The 16,955-nt window shown below is 39.3% G+C and overlaps 1 protein-coding gene across 1 annotated transcript; it reads left to right on the top strand.

Moving 5' to 3' along the window:
- Positions 1-12,181: 12,181 nt before the first annotated feature.
- On the top strand, positions 12,182-15,144 carry LOC128734428 (L-dopachrome tautomerase yellow-f2-like). Its single transcript, XM_053828630.1, has 5 exons — positions 12,182-12,382; positions 12,449-12,651; positions 12,741-12,846; positions 14,058-14,716; positions 14,788-15,144. The coding sequence occupies exons 1-5, from the start codon at positions 12,256-12,258 to the stop codon at positions 15,082-15,084; spliced, it is 1,392 nt and encodes a 463-aa protein (XP_053684605.1). The 5' UTR covers positions 12,182-12,255; the 3' UTR covers positions 15,085-15,144.
- The last annotated feature ends 1,811 nt before the right edge of the window (positions 15,145-16,955 follow it).

The raw sequence follows: 16,955 nt of genomic DNA, 5'->3' as shown, positions 1-16,955 counted from the left end.
TACATTATTCGCTTCTGTTGCCGATGATGCATTTATCGGCATTTGACTTTATCACGAGTATAGCTCATCATGAACAAGTTTGTTTAAAAATTGAATATTGAACTTTGAACGCGGCCGATTTAATGGATATAATATATCCGAGAATGCCAGAAAGTGTCCTAAATAGTATTCCCGTAATAGAGAATAGTCTAAAGTAGTGTTAGTGTATATTCAGCGATGCTATGAAGCGTGAATGGAAGCGGCTCATTCAATGTGGCGAATTAAACCATTCATTTTGGTCAATACTCATGATAAAGTTGCTTGCCGATGCTTGGTGTATATACAGTCGAATTTCGCTGGTTGGGCCTTTAATACTTGGGCTTCGTTTTAGTTGGCTATCGCCCAACTAAAGCGAAACTGAATGTCAAAATTGGTTGTCAAATTAGAACTGACAATCAGACATCAATTCTTCCAAGGGGTGAGCAAAAGCGTATCAACTTGTAATTAGCGTTAATTAATTTTCAATAAATTTTTTTTGAAATTTTCAGTTAATTTAAAACAAAAATCCACATATAGGTACCCGTTTCGCTTCACCAAACTTCGATTAACTTTGTTAAAAAAATTCAAGTCGTGTAGCTTCCGATACATTGTTCTGAACGTATTGAATAATTGAACTCGGAGTCGGCTAAGTCTATACAACTATGCAAATCTAGATCCAAATGCACTTTAATACATCAGCTTACTTTGGTCTTTTTGAAAGAGTAGCTTTTTTATACGGCAGACTTCGCAGCTAGTGTACAGGACTATTGTTTACATATCTGACGTAGCAATATATTTAACTCATTGGAGCGAACCAACCAATGATTGAAAGCCCCATCAAATAGTAAATAATATATTGCGCTCTTCACACTCAATTGGACTGCACACTTATAAAGTGCAACCTTCAAAACTGTGATGAAAAGTGTGCTACTGATAGTATCGCTAGTAATCTTATATCGATAATACCATCAAACTTTATCGTCACGGAAGAGTATCGAAAATTGGAGGGTTTAAAGTGAAATCTTCTTCTTGGCTTGTTATTATTTTAACATTTTTGTTCTATTTCTTACGTATTTTTGCTTATACTTTCATATTATCGTTATTAATTATTAACGATAAGAAAATTTTATCAATAATCTAGAGTGACTATATACAGAGTGGCGACAAGTCATCCCAAATGTATGCAATGCGGGTTTTCCAAGGTTTTTCTTTCTCTTTCCTGCATACGCTTTAGATAGGTCGTCTGCTCGATTGGAATGACACTGACAGATAATTATCATTCCAATTTTGACATTGTCGCCACTCTGTATATAGTCACTCTACAATAATCGTTATAGATTCTGATCGGCATTTCCCATCATTACAACTCTCCCATCTGAGCTGACATTTGATTTAGCAGTGGCGCCAGTACCAGTTGTAGGAAAAGCAAATAGTATTTAATTTTTCATTTATTTCATATATGCTGTATATTTGTTCAAATTATGAATTATGCGCGGAATTATGTATTAAGAAACTATTTTTATATTATTCGTAGCGTCGATAACAACTCTACGTGAGCATTAGAATTGAAATAGGAATCAACCAAGATTAATGGGTTTTTACCACGAAATTTTGGCAACTTTTCTCACCTACAAAATGTGTGACTGAACAAGTGTGCTCAAAATCCAACTTTCAATGCAAAGGGCAATATATATATATACTAGCTGACCCGACAAACTTCGTATTGCCACAAATTAACCTGTGTTGTACATAAATCATGAATCTCGGATGATCTTTGTCACAATCTCGAGTTTTGCAAGCCCCCCAGTGGGCGGCACTTCCGACGGCGGGTCACCGGCAACACTCGCGACCGTCTCGTCCTGAATGATCTAGTGTTACTATAGATAGTTTTTGTGGTCTTGTATTGACTAATGTTTTATGGAAGAGTCTCGAATTTCTCGAGTTCGATTAGTTTTTGAGTTTCGCAAAAATTTCTGTTTTATTTGTATGAGAGTCCATATCCCCCTACCACAGGGGTTAGAGGTCTCTAACTATCGTAAAATAAATTCAAGACTCCAAAATCTCCCACATGCCAAGTTTGGTTCCATTTGCTTGATTAGTTCTCAAGTTATAAGGAAATTTGAATTTCATTTGTATGGGAGCTCCCCTCTTAAAAGGGGAAGGGGTCGTAATTCACCATAGAAAAAATTTCTGCCATGTAAAACTCCCACATGCCAAATTTGGTTCCATTTGATTGATTGGTTCTCGAGATAAGAGGAAATTTGCATTTCATTTGTATGGCAGCCCACCCTCTTAAAGGGGAGATGGGCCATAACTCGCTTTTTAAAGAAGAGAGGGGTCTCAGTTCACCATAGAAAAAAATCTTGCGTTCAAAACCACTTACATGTCAAATTTGGTTCCATTTGCTTGATTAGTTCTCGAGTTATGAGGAAATTTGTTTTTCATTTGTATAGGAGCCCCCCCTCCTAAAGTGGGGAGGGGTCCCAATTCATCATAGAAAAAAAATTTGTCTCCAAAAACACCCACGTGTCAAATTTGGTTCCAGTTGCTTGATTAGTTCTCGAGTTATGAGGAAATTTGTATTTCGTTTGTATAGGAGCCTCCCCTCTTATAGTGGGGAGGGGTTCTAATACACCATAGAAAATATTCATGCCCTAGAAAACTTTCACATGCCAAATATGGTTCCATTTGCTTGATTAATTCTCGAGTTATGAGGAAATTTGCATTTTATTTGTATAGGAGCCCCCCTTCCTAAAGTGGGGAGGGGTCCCAATTCATCATAGAAAAAAATTTTGTCTCCAAAAACACCCACGTGCCAAATTTTGTTTCATTTGCTTGATTAGTTCTCGAGTTATGAGGTAATTTGTATTTCGTTTGTATAGGAGCCCCCCCTTTTAAAGTGGGGAGGGGTCCCAGTTCATCATAGAAAAAGTTTTTGTCTCCAAAAACACCCACGTGCCAAATTTGGTTCCATTTGCTTGATTAGTTCTTGAGTTATGAGGAAATTTGTATTTCGTTTGTATAGGAGCCCCCCCTCTTAAAGTTGGGAGGGGTCCCAATTCACCATATAAAATATTCATGCCCTAGAAAACTTTCACGTGCCAAATATGGTTCCATTTGCTTGATTAATTCTCGAGTTATGAGGAAATTTGCATTTCATTTGTATAGGAGCCCCCCTTCCTAAAGTGGGGAGGGGTCCCAATTCATCATAGAAAAAATTTTTGTCTCCAAAAACACCCACGTGCCAAATTTGGTTCCATTTGCTTAATTACTTCTCGAGTTATGAGGAAAATTGTGTTTCTTTGGTACAGGAGCCCCCCCTCTTAAAGTGGGGAGGGGTCCTAATTTACTATAGAAAATATTCTTGCCCTCGAAAACCTTCACATGCCAAATTTGGTTCCATTTGCTTGATTAGTTCTCGAGTTATGAGGAAATTTGTATGGAAGCCCCCCCTTTTAAAGAGGAGAGGAGTTATAATTCCCCTTATAAAGAGGGGAGGGGTCTCAATTTACCATAGAATAACTTCTTGTCACCGAAGACACCCACATGCCAAATTTTGTGCTATTTGCTTGATTAGTTGTCGAGTTATGCAGAAATTTGTGTTTCATTTGTATGGGAGCCCCCCCCCTCTTAGTGGGGGGAGGGGTTTCTAACCATCACTAAAACCTTTCCTGGCCCCAAAAAACCTCTACATGCATATTTTCATGCCGATTGGTTCAGTAGTTTTCGATTCTATAAGGAACATACGGACAGACAGACAGACAGACAGACAGACAGACAGACAGACAGACAGACAGACAGACAGACAGACAGACAGACAGACAGACAGACAGACAGACAGACAGACAGACAGACAGACAGACAGACAGACAGACAGAAATCCTTCTTTATAGGTATAGATATATCTTCTTCTTCTATACCTATAAAAAAGGATTTCTGTCTGTCTGTCTGTCTGTCTGTCTGTCTGTCTGTCTGTCTGTCTGTCTGTCTGTCTGTCTGTCTGTCCGTATGTTCCTTATAGAATCGAAAACTACTGAACCAATCGGCATGAAAATATGCATGTAGAGGTTTTTTGGGGCCAGGAAAGGTTTTAGTGATGGTTAGAAACCCCTCCCCCCACTAAGAGGGGGGGGCTCCCATACAAATGAAACACAAATTTCTGCATAACTCGACAACTAATCAAGCAAATAGCACAAAATTTGGCATGTGGGTGTCTTCGGTGACAAGAAGTTATTCTATGGTAAATTGAGACCCCTCCCCTCTTTATAAGGGGAATTATAACTCCTCTCCTCTTTAAAAGGGGGGGCTTCCATACAAATTTCCTCATAACTCGAGAACTAATCAAGCAAATGGAACCAAATTTGGCATGTGAAGGTTTTCGAGGGCAAGAATATTTTCTATAGTAAATTAGGACCCCTCCCCACTTTAAGAGGGGGGGCTCCTGTACCAAAGAAACACAATTTTCCTCATAACTCGAGAAGTAATTAAGCAAATGGAACCAAATTTGGCACGTGGGTGTTTTTGGAGACAAAAATTTTTTCTATGATGAATTGGGACCCCTCCCCACTTCAGGAAGGGGGGCTCCTATACAAATGAAATGCAAATTTCCTCAAACTCGAGAATTAATCAAGCAAATGGAACCATATTTGGCACGTGAAAGTTTTCTAGGGCATGAATATTTTATATGGTGAATTGGGACCCCTCCCAACTTTAAGAGGGGGGGCTCCTATACAAACGAAATACAAATTTCCTCATAACTCAAGAACTAATCAAGCAAATGGAACCAAATTTGGCACGTGGGTGTTTTTGGAGACAAAAACTTTTTCTATGATGAACTGGGACCCCTCCCCACTTTAAAAGGGGGGGCTCCTATACAAACGAAATACAAATTACCTCATAACTCGAGAACTAATCAAGCAAATGAAACAAAATTTGGCACGTGGGTGTTTTTGGAGACAAAATTTTTTTCTATGATGAATTGGGACCCCTCCCCACTTTAGGAAGGGGGGCTCCTATACAAATAAAATGCAAATTTCCTCATAACTCGAGAATTAATCAAGCAAATGGAACCATATTTGGCATGTGAAAGTTTTCTAGGGCATGAATATTTTCTATGGTGAATTAGAACCCCTCCCCACTATAAGAGGGGAGGCTCCTATACAAACGAAATACAAATTTCCTCATAACTCGAGAACTAATCAAGCAACTGGAACCAAATTTGACACGTGGGTGTTTTTGGAGACAAATTTTTTTTCTATGATGAATTGTGACCCCTCCCCACTTTAGGAGGGGGGGCTCCTATACAAATGAAAAACAAATTTCCTCATAACTCGAGAACTAATCAAGCAAATGGAACCAAATTTGACATGTAAGTGGTTTTGAACGCAAGATTTTTTTCTATGGTGAACTGAGACCCCCCTCTTCTTTAAAAAGCGAGTTATGGCCCATCTCCCCTTTAAGAGGGTGGGCTGCCATACAAATGAAATGCAAATTTCCTCTTATCTCGAGAACCAATCAATCAAATGGAACCAAATTTGGCATGTGGGAGTTTTACATGGCAGAAATTTTTTCTATGGTGAATTACGACCCCTTCCCCTTTTAAGAGGGGAGCTCCCATACAAATGAAATTCAAATTTCCTTATAACTTGAGAACTAATCAAGCAAATGGAACCAAACTTGGCATGTGGGAGATTTTGGAGTCTTGAATTTATTTTACGATAGTTAGAGACCTCTCACCCCTGTGGTAGGGGGATATGGACTCTCATACAAATAAAACAGAAATTTTTGCGAAACTCAAAAACTAATCGAACTCGAGAAATTCGAGACTCTTCCATAAAACATTAGTCAATACAAGACCACAAAAACTATCTATAGTAACACTAGATCATTCAGGACGAGACGGTCGCGAGTGTTGCCGGTGACCCGCCGTCGGAAGTGCCGCCCACTGGGGGGCTTGCAAAACTCGAGATTGTGACAAAGATCATCCGAGATTCATGATTTATGTACAACACAGGTTAATTTGTGGCAATACGAAGTTTGTCGGGTCAGCTAGTATATATATACATATATATATATATATATATATATATATATATATATATATATATATATATATATATATATATATTTATGTGCATTTTACTCCTGTTCTCAAATCAAACATCTCATTTTATGGTTCAAACACACAAAAAACTCGATATTAGCCAAGATATTAGCTCAATATCGATTCAACGTTTTACAAAATTACAACACGAACAAAAAACGATGCATGCACCCCTCATGAAAAATTGCTCTTCTGTCAGTTGGCCCAACTAACGAATCACTTTCACTAGTTGGGCCGAGGTGGTGGCACAACCAGCGAAATACGACTGTATTCAATTTGCAGGCCTTGTCAACAGCGAATGAAATATGCTGTTTGAAAGTCAATTTAGAGTCCAACTGTACCCCAAGATCCTTAACGCAATCTACACGACATAAAGGACACTTGATGATCGGTAATCGCATATTATTAGGATTCAGCTTTCTCGAGAACGTTATCACTTCACATTTGTCGGAGTTTAGTACCAAGCGATTGTGTTTGCACCATCCAACGAACATCAACAGTTGCTCCTGGAGTGCGAGAGTGTCCGATGAATCGTTAACTTTCGAAAACAGTTTCAGGTCGTCGGTGAACACAAGCCAAGGACCTTCGAGCATTAAGTTGACGAATAAATAAGAAAGACCAACGGTCCGAGATGGCTACCTTGTGAAACTCCAGAAAAAGCGGTGAAAGCCGGTGAGGTGAACCCATTGGTAGACACGTTAATACGACGGTTCAACAGACACGATTTAAACCACTGAAGCAGCGGCCCTTCAATGCCCAGGTTTGCAACGGCGATTTGATGATTCAGCTTGTCGAAAGCGGCGGAGAGGTCAGTGAAGATAACGTCTGTCTGGGAACGGTCGTCAAAGCAATCCGTTACATACGTAGTGAGCGTTAATAGATTGGTAAACGTTGAGCGCTTGGGCATAAAACCGTGTTGCTCGTCAGCGACGTATTGCTGAAAGAACGAGGAAATTGGCACGATCACAACGAGCTCGAAGAGTTTCGATAATGCACATAAGGCAGAGAGTTTTGCAGAGAGGCGATTGCTACATCGCACGTGGTGCGCTGTGATCGCACATTAGTGCGCTATACAGCCCAACAAACATTCTATTTGAACAGTAGATTATTCAACCGTTATATAGCTAATGTTCAGGAATCAAGCGCTTAATAAGCAAATACAGCCTGAATTCGTTAATTGGGCCACGACTGCACTCCAGCTGATTCGCTAATTGGGCCGACTGACAGTTGTTAGAAATTTCTAAACTCGAAAATTCCATACAATTTTGACATTCAAGTTGTCACATAGCCCAATTAGCGAACGCCCAATTAACGAACCACCCAATTAACGAACCACCAATTAACGAAACTTTGCTGTATAGGGTAACCAACGTATTTTGGACCCCTTTAGCAGCTGTACATAATTTGGACACTTACAGCAAAATCAAATGGAAGTGTCCAAATTATGTACAGCTGCTGATGGGGTCCAAAATAGGTTGGTTACCCTACAGCAAAAATATTTGTTGGAAGCGCACCACGTGCGACGTAGTTGCGAGCACACAGGACAAGAATAAAACCAAATGTCGCACGTCATTATTACGGTTTTCAACTGCAACAGCAATATCAAAGTCACTTGCGTAAACAAGAAGTTTGCTACATTTACTAAAAATTAAACCACTTGTTTCGATATCTACTCAACGGATCACCCCTTCAAGAGCGATGTTGAAAAGCATGCAGGACTGCCAGCTTATCTCGAGCCTTGCCGCATCTCGAAGAGACTAGATCCTAATGAACTCTTGCAGCTCCTCCCAGCCGAGATTCGAACATACAAATACAACGTACCTCGATGCCTGCTGGAAGGCAAAATTTTAACATTTGTCTTTTGTCAAATAAAGAACATTCAATTTCAACCAAAATAGCTTTTAACTGAAAATAATTCCCCATTTCCTGAACTGAACTGCTTAAGGTTAGGTGAGGTCAGTTTTTTTTTTTTGTAAAACTCCCTAGGCAACATTTCTGGCTACAACCATAATATATATATATATTTATATAAATCTTGTAGCAGTTAATAAAATTTAAAATTTCATATCACTTTAAGCTAAATTTTACCATAAAAATATTTAGTTTATTTTGACTAAAACGACAACAAAATAATATTCATCTAATATGACGTTTTAAGTGCTGTGGAGTCATGGTCGACGACAAGCTCACGTTCGGGAAACACGTCGACCAAGCCTACAAGAAGGCTTCCACAGATATTTCGGCATTGTCTCGTATGATGTCTAATAGCTCTGCGGTATATGGCAGCAAGCGAAGGCTATTAGCCAACGTGGTCCAGTCCATACTCAGGTATGGCGGGCCGGTGTGGTCATCGGCGTTAGGTACCAAAAGCTATCTAGCCAAGCTGGAAAGCACCTATCGTTTCACATGCTTAAGAATGGCGAGTGCGTATCGCACAGTTTCACATGACGCAATTTGCGTCTTTGCGGGTATGATGCCTATTGGTATCATCATCAGCGAGGACTTAGAGTGCTTCAACCAACGTGGAACTAGAGTCATACGGAGTACCACAAAATCGGCCTCGATGACCACATGGCAGCGGGCATGGTCTAATTCCACAAAGGCCGGAAGACACATCGACTAATCCCGGAACTATCCGGATGGGTCAACAGGCGCCACGGCGAAATCAACTTCCACCTGACACAAATTCTGTCAGGGCATGGTTGTTTTAGACAGTATCTGCACAAGTTTGGGCATGCGGAGTCCCCGGCGTGTCCCGAATGCGTGGACGTTGAGAAAACTGCAGAACATGCTTTCTTCATATGTTCTCGTTTCGCGAGCGTGAGAAGCAACATGATGGCAGTGAGCGGACCAAAGGATGTGTTCTAGCTTGGACGTCTGGGGAGCGGTCAATGCGGCTGCTACCCAGATCGTACTTGAGCTACAAAACCGCTGGAATGCCGATCAACGGCGAATAAACAGCCTAACTACCATAGTCCAGTAGCTTTCTAAGAGTGTGCGTTAAGCATAATAGCCCCTTCCTGAAGTAATACCGATGCATCGCGATGAGGTGGTGCCAGGGGGGATTGAGGCTGGAGACTCGAGTAGGGTTTTAGTGGGTCTGGATCCACACGCCCCAGTAGGGGGGTCGGGATACCAAACCCCACTCCCTGAGTTGTCTTCTCAGGTGTCTGATACCAGATTTCCCTACTCGTTAAAAATGATGATTGCCCAGTATTTCTCAATAGGATGGAACTGGGGGCAATTGGGTGGGTTAAGGTCTTTCGGAACAAACTGGACCCCTTTCTCTGCATACTATTCTCGAACGACTTTGCTGAAATGACAGCTTACCAAATCTGCTCATAACATCACGGGTGGTGGGATCGAATGAACGGCAAAATTCGTTATTGGAGACACTCCTTTTGGTACAGTTGCGACGTTATTGTCTTATTTGTAACGAAAACTTTCGTTTTTCTGAGTATAATCAATATATATAGAATGCCAGTGTCGCTGGTGTTTCATGGATATTTTGGTGGCAAACATGTTGCTGGTTCGTGTCTTGGATACGGGAACTACATTGTCAAATTGCCCAATAGAAAATTTTCCTGCCGACGAAATACCCCAAAACGACCAAATCGGGTGATTTATCCTACGTGATTTACGGAAAAGCAGAAGGATTTTTTATTGGGTTGCCTTTTTAGTTTGACAATCAGATTCCCGTTTCGAATCGATCACTCACACATATGCGCATACAATGTAAATACGTAATTTTCAAATGTGTGATGTTTACCACGAGCACTGCAGCGACACTGGCATTCTATATATATTGATTCAACTTTTTTCTGCCACAGCTGCAAATGTGCTGCCAAATCATAAATTTTCGTGGAAATTTGTCGGCAAAAACAAATTTTAATTTGCTTGGGACATCTTCCGAGCCGTTGCCAAGTAAAATTTTTGACCTGGCATTTGCCCGAAGTCAGCCTTGACATAGGTTTCATCGTTCATCAGAAGTCATCCGTCGAACTTGGTTAGCACCCGGTCGTATAGCTTTCGAGCACGGATTTTGGCCACACTATTCTGTTTTATGGTTCGGTTTGGCTTTTTGCTAGCTCGATACGACTCCTTCCCGGAGTCGAATTCTCCTCACGGTACTATGTCTAAATCACGGTCTGACTGATTGGGATTCCTCTTGATGGTCTTCAAAATCTTACCACGCAGTTTCCGGCCGACAGCAGTGATGTTAAAACTCGAAATCTCAAAACTCATCAAAAATCAAAATTTACTGTGAATCATGTCAACTTGATTGCAGAAAAAACTCACGCGTTTCATAGCAAGAAGCACAAAACTTACACATATTTCTTCCCGCTTGATCATATTCTGCTTTGCTTCAACTGCTACCCGGAGCTATACACCTATACAAACAAATTCGTTGTTGAACAGCATAGGCATTCTCTCGTGCGATACGTAACTGTGACTGAGCGTAAGAGAATAAATCTCTAAATAAATCGTAAAGTTAAACTAAAACACGCATTTAAACTACATGTTTATCTAATTCTTATTAGGCTTTTTACTTTCTAGTTAAGCAAATGTCGATTCCCGCGAAGGAAAAATGTAAATTCTGCCAATTTGTTTGCCATCTTCATTCATGAATGTGTGCTAGCTTTTTTCGCAGATGATGTTTTCTCTGGCGGTTAATTCTCTTTCGCTCTCTGGTTCGTTGTATGAAATGCCAGCTGTGGAAGAAGTAAGCAAAATGCTCACAGCTGAATTTGGTTCACATCGCATAGCAACAGAGACATCGCATATAATAGCGAGAGAAATTCATATGTGAGTTCGGCGCTTCTAATCAAAGTTGAAATTTCTTGTGCTTGAAATCTCATTGAGTTTTTTGCTGCTATGAATCTTTCAACACTGGCTAGACAGTTTCACTCCGATGATTAGCTTGAGGCTTCCGAATCGTCGTCAATGTTTCCTAATCCAGCTTTTTACGAGCCATAATGGCAGACGTGTTCGTAATATTTGAACAGCATTTTTGACATTTCCCTAATACATCGCACATTTTCTTTCCGTACATTCCTTTAGTTTAGTTTAGTTTAGTACCTTGAACGCGCGGAAAGAAAACGTGCGATGTATTAGGGAAATGTCAAAAATGCTGTTCAAATACTACGAATACGTCCGCCGTTATGGCTCTTAAAAAGCTGGATACCGTTTGATAACGCGCCATACGGTATTTCTGGGCAATTTCAGCTGCTTAGTTAGCCTAGATGCAGACATCAATGGATTTTCTGGAATAACTGTGCACAACTTTTTCCCTTCTTACGGCTTCCATGTTGTTTGTTCACAAAATACAGTCGTTTTGCGGAATGTCAAAAAACATAGGTGAAGCTAACAAAATATCCGACACGTGGGCGCCAAGAACTTCCAAATCCGTCCACCAAGAGCGCTACAATATGAGCAAAAGTTTATTCCAATTCTAAATGAAGCAAGCTTTAATTGATTATAGATGAACAATGGTGACATATTTGAAACTTCAGTAAAATTAGCCAAGCCCAAAATCATTTTTAGCGTTTTTTGTGACAATTATAAAGGGCGAACAAGAAGTTGAAGAAAATTACGGGGAAAGTAGATGTCATACTTGTTAATATTAATGGGTAATCTTATCGTCGAGCAAGAATTACTTACAAAAATGTTTTCTGAATATTGGAAACAACATCATGCCTCCGAGATGATTTCTGATGCTTTCTCATGATTAAACTAAAATTATCGGAATTTTTTATTTGCTTCCAGCTCCGTAGTTTAGAATTTATGTAAACGACCCTTTGCAGACAATTAAATTCTAATATAAATTTTTTTGAATTGATAACTCAAGGGACGTGCAAAGCTTTCTAGAGAAGGGATAACCTCTTTATGCCACCCAATGGTTACGGAACGAATTTGGAAAGAGATCTTTTTAATTTCACTTGATACGAGTGTAGTCGGAAGCTCCGAACCCCCTGCCTGTGATTTTCTCTTCGCTTTGATGCCTCTCAAACATATAATCAGACATATTTTCGAGATCGTCGTCAGTCGGTTTCAGAACGTTACGCCTCGAACAAGCGAAACTAGTCGAGGCAGTTTGCTAAGTGATTTCAGAAAGTGTGGGAATATCCCCAAAAATGAGAATGATAAGGTTTGCATTATTGTTTGTAACAACTTTCACCGGGATATGTTTAGCGGCAAATCAGCGAGCTGTCGACGAGGTATTGAAATGGCAAAAAGTTGAATTCGATTTACCGGAGAGCGGTTAGTACTCGAAATATTTTTTTTTTTTTTTTGAAAGCATCATCAAGTGGAATAAATATTTTTTAGTGATAAATGCTCCAGATGGTTACATCCCAATCAACAACATACCGATGAGCGGGGTGCACTATAAAAACCGCGTGTTCGTCACTGTTCCTCGTCGTCGGTGGGGAATTCCATCGACGCTTAATGTAGTTGATATTGCACCCCCGTTTCCGAACACAAACCCCGTGCTAAGGCCATACCCGAACTTTGAACTGAATGAACTGCGAGTAGGTATCCTCGATCGCAGTAACTAAAACTAGTTTTTTTTTACTTAATCAAATTTTCACGCATTCTTTCGTTCTTGCTTACTCAACAGGCTGATCTACAACCGGACGCAAACCGTATTGTCACTGTTTACCGTCCACGCGTCGATCGTTGTGACCGTTTGTGGTTTATCGACACAGGAATGATGGAAATCCCCGGTATGGTATTTTAATATATATTTATGTTTTTAGTTCGATGGCTGGAAATTTCTTTTGCTGATAGTAAATTAGATTAGCAGCGCGTTCGACCGGTGAAAACTACTCCTTACTGTTTCGAAAGTCGGCTGACGAATGTATAGAAAATTTTGTTAAAGGTTACCAAAGGTTATCAAAATGTTTCCTCTATGCTCATTGGGAAGAGAGCACTCCAACGGGACAAACAAACAAAAGAAGAGATGCGTTTCTTGCGCAAATAGGAAACCGGTTCCGAGAATATACAGGTTTTTTTATGCGGTTGAATATATATTTCCCGTGACATTAATTAAACTATTAAGCGATTTTGCAATCAGTTTGCAAGGAAGTAGGGCATCGACTTTCAAATTGTGCAACAAACTTTCAGCAAAAGGCAGCCTCCTGTTACATTTTTAACTAATAATGTTACCAGAAAACCTGGAACTGATTGAATTTAGTATAAAATTCAATTGGAAATTTAGTATAAAATGATTATTTTCTTGTAAAAACTTTCTATGAAATTTTTTATTCACTTTAAATAAATTAAAATTAAATAGTGTTTTTAATATTTAACGGAAAAAAGTAGTGCAATAAGGAATACGTAATGCTGAAATAATAAAAGGAATGTCGGACATCTGTTTTTCAAGACTTCTAGGCATTTTCTGAGCAAAAAAAGCACCGATAGGAGGCAACTTGAAGCATTAACATTTCATGATATTCAAGTTTTAAGCAGTTTCAAACAATTTCGCACAAATCAGCTTTCCATCTTTTCAGTGAATCGTGGATGACATTGTACTAGTTTTGTGAACTTCACTACGCTTATTCTTGGATCGGGATACCAACGAATAACAATATCAATTCAATTTATCAAGATAACAAAACGAAATAAATATTCATTCAACCTGCTTGGTGTTATAACGATACAGTGAAAAAGTTGGAACCAAATTAGCATAAAGATGCAAATTGTACCTTGTGTACTGTACGTACATTACAAATTATTTAGTAATGCTGTTAGTAGGTGACCGGTTATTATTAATTAAAGCTGTTTTTGTGTCTTTGGTCTAATATTAGTCTAGTATAGTATTTTCATACATTTCCAAGTTTCACAAATTTCCAATAAGATTCAGATCCAGATTTTATATGCATCAAACATTCATTACCCAAAACATCATCAGTAACCAGTCAATTTCAATCCACAGGAAACTTTACCATCGTTCAGCGCCCATCGATATGGGCAGTCGACTTGAAAACGGACACACCGATTCATCGGTACGAAATCCCTGCGAAGGATGTAGACAGTGGTTATGGACTCACATCGATTACCCTGGATGTCGACCCGAACGACTGTGAAAAAGTATTCGTCTACATATCCGATTTACAAACCTATCGTATGCTAGTCTATGACTACCAAAATCAAAAGTCGTGGCGCTTCTTGCATAACTATTTCTTCCTAAATCCGCTGGAAGGCGATTTCCGTATTCAGGGCATTCCGTTTTCGTGGGACGACGGTATTTTCTCAATCGCACTGAGTAACCCTGATCCGGTGACCAAATTCCGCACCGCATATTTCCACGCATTGTCCAGTAACTCGGAGTTCACCGTATCTACAGCAGTTCTGCGCAATGAAACGGCCTCCCGACGAGGCTACCACGGAAATGACTTCCAATTGCTTGGATATCGTGGAGCTCAATCGCAATCTAGCATTCATGCTTTCGATCGTGAAACCGGCGTAATCTTCTTTGCATTGATTCAGCAAAACGCCGTCAGCTGCTGGGATACGAAAAAGCCGTTTGCTCCGCAGAACATGGCCATCATCTACAAGAATGACGCCGATATAGTTTACCCGAATGATCTTGCGGTATCTACGATAACCCATTAACATACTAGTTAGCAGAGAGAACAATATCCTTATTTCTATCTATTTTACAGATTGACAACGATGGCTACGTGTGGTTTATGTCTAACTCAATTATCAAACTGTTGTACACTCAACTGAATTTGGAAGAATTCAACTTCCACATTTGGCGTGCTAACATTAAGGAGGCAATCAAGGGTACAGTGTGCGATCCAACTGTGCGTGCTAACGTTGATGCTGTGCAGCGTTTCGGCGAAAGTACCGGCGGAGATCGCGTTACATTCCTGGAGTACAAGGACAAGTACGGCCCTGGAGGTGGTCCCTTCGGTGGCTGGGGACAAGATGGCAACAAACGTCCCGCTCGGCCGTAATGCGAGTTTCATGCTAGTGAATATTTTTATGTCAACTAACGACTAACGCAAATAAAACACATGAACATTAGAGTGTCCCAAAATAGCACTATGTCAGAAAACCCGGGGGCTCACCCCTCAAATGATAACTTAGGGTGTCTTTTATATGGCGTTGAGTTTTATGAAAAACTGGCATTTTTCAGGAGCAAAGTCAAACAAATATTTATAGAAATGCTGAAGAAGGTGAAACAAGGTACTTAACTAAGTTTTCACAATCATTGGGATCTGATACATTCATAAAAAAGTTATGGTGGTATGTCAGGAGTCATATTTGGTTACAAAAATTTGGAAATTAAATAAAAAGAAAACTTATCCAATTTTATTCTACTATGTAGAATTGAATTGGATAAGTTTTCTTTTTATTCAATTTCCAGGTTTCGTATTCTACTAAGACGCTCCAAAAACTTCAGTTCAAAAATTTATAAAATTCGACAAAATTTTGAAATTTTCGAAATTTCATTTAAATAAACGTCAAAACAGGGTATCGAACAGCGCCTCAGATCAACGTAGCTATACTGCAAAGATGGGAAATTTCATGACGAACAACTCTGCCGAAGAAAGTATTGACGTATGTCCAAATCTCGCTGAGATATTTACGATTTTATGAAGGCGAAACAAAACACATTTCTGTAATTTTCAAATTATAGCAGTTTCATGTGAAAGAGTTGAATGACTAAACTTGAACTATGTATTCTAAATGTCACCTACGTTTTTGATAACAGAAAATATGAACTTTACACACAATTTGGCACCATTTAAGCTCAAGAATCACTTATAAAAAGGGCGTATTTATTTTATTAGGTACTTTGTTTCAAAAATCGTATCTCGAAAACTGGGTTTGCTCGAAAATGATATCTAAGCGTGAGATGTAGAAAATTGATTGATTTTGTAGAAAACTGTTCGCCATAAAATTTCCCATCTATACAGTACAGCTAAGTTGCTCTGGGACCCTGTTTGATACCCTATTTTAACGTTTATTTAAATGAAATATCGACAATTTCAAAATTTTATCAAATTTAATAAATTTCTGTAACCAAATATGACTCCAGACATGCCACCATAACTTTTCTATGAATGTATCACATCTCAATAATTGTGTAAAAATAGTTAAGTACTTTGTTTCACCTACTTTAACACTTCTAAAAATATTTTTTTCGAATATACTCCTGAAAAATGCAAGTTTTTCATAAAACTCAAATGTGCGACCCCTTTATCGCGTCAACCAATGTTGACGCCATATAAAAGTTTTGTTGTGCTGACACCCCGGGTTTTCTGACATAGTGCTATTTTGGGACACTCTAATGAACATACCTACAATGCTGAAGATTAAGAAAACTTTCTGCCCTTCGAATATTACCTTTCAGCACAATGGTGAACTGCAAATTCGATAGCTCGTCACCTTGCTTCAAACCATTTAACATCACAAACGAGTCTGATCTCAGATCTCACCCACAATTTTGACAGTTCACGTTGACCCATCAAGTGTATCAATCTAATCAGTTCTGTTCCTCCAACCATGTTCAAATATATTCCGGCACAACTCGTTTCGTTTAACTAAATCGTATGCCACCTTGAAATGCCTCATTAATAGTCTGCATGCAAGTTTTTTAAAGCAGGATCTGTCGCAATGTGAGCATATGGTCCATTGTGGAGCGTCCCGCTCGAAAGACCGCACTAGTCTCTTAATTGATTGAATTTAATTCAATTGAATTTTGATGAAAAATCAGTTTCTTTCTGAAAAAAAATGGTTGCCATTTTATTAATTTTTCAAGTTTTCAAAAACCGCTATGTAAAAATTTAGTTATTGACCATAACTTTCAAAATGATCAATG

Source organism: Sabethes cyaneus, chromosome 1, assembly GCF_943734655.1.
Source record: "Sabethes cyaneus chromosome 1, idSabCyanKW18_F2, whole genome shotgun sequence".
Lineage (NCBI taxonomy): Eukaryota > Metazoa > Arthropoda > Insecta > Diptera > Culicidae > Sabethes > Sabethes cyaneus.
Note: the sequence above shows the minus strand (reverse complement) of the source record. Positions and strands in the feature narration are given on the sequence as shown.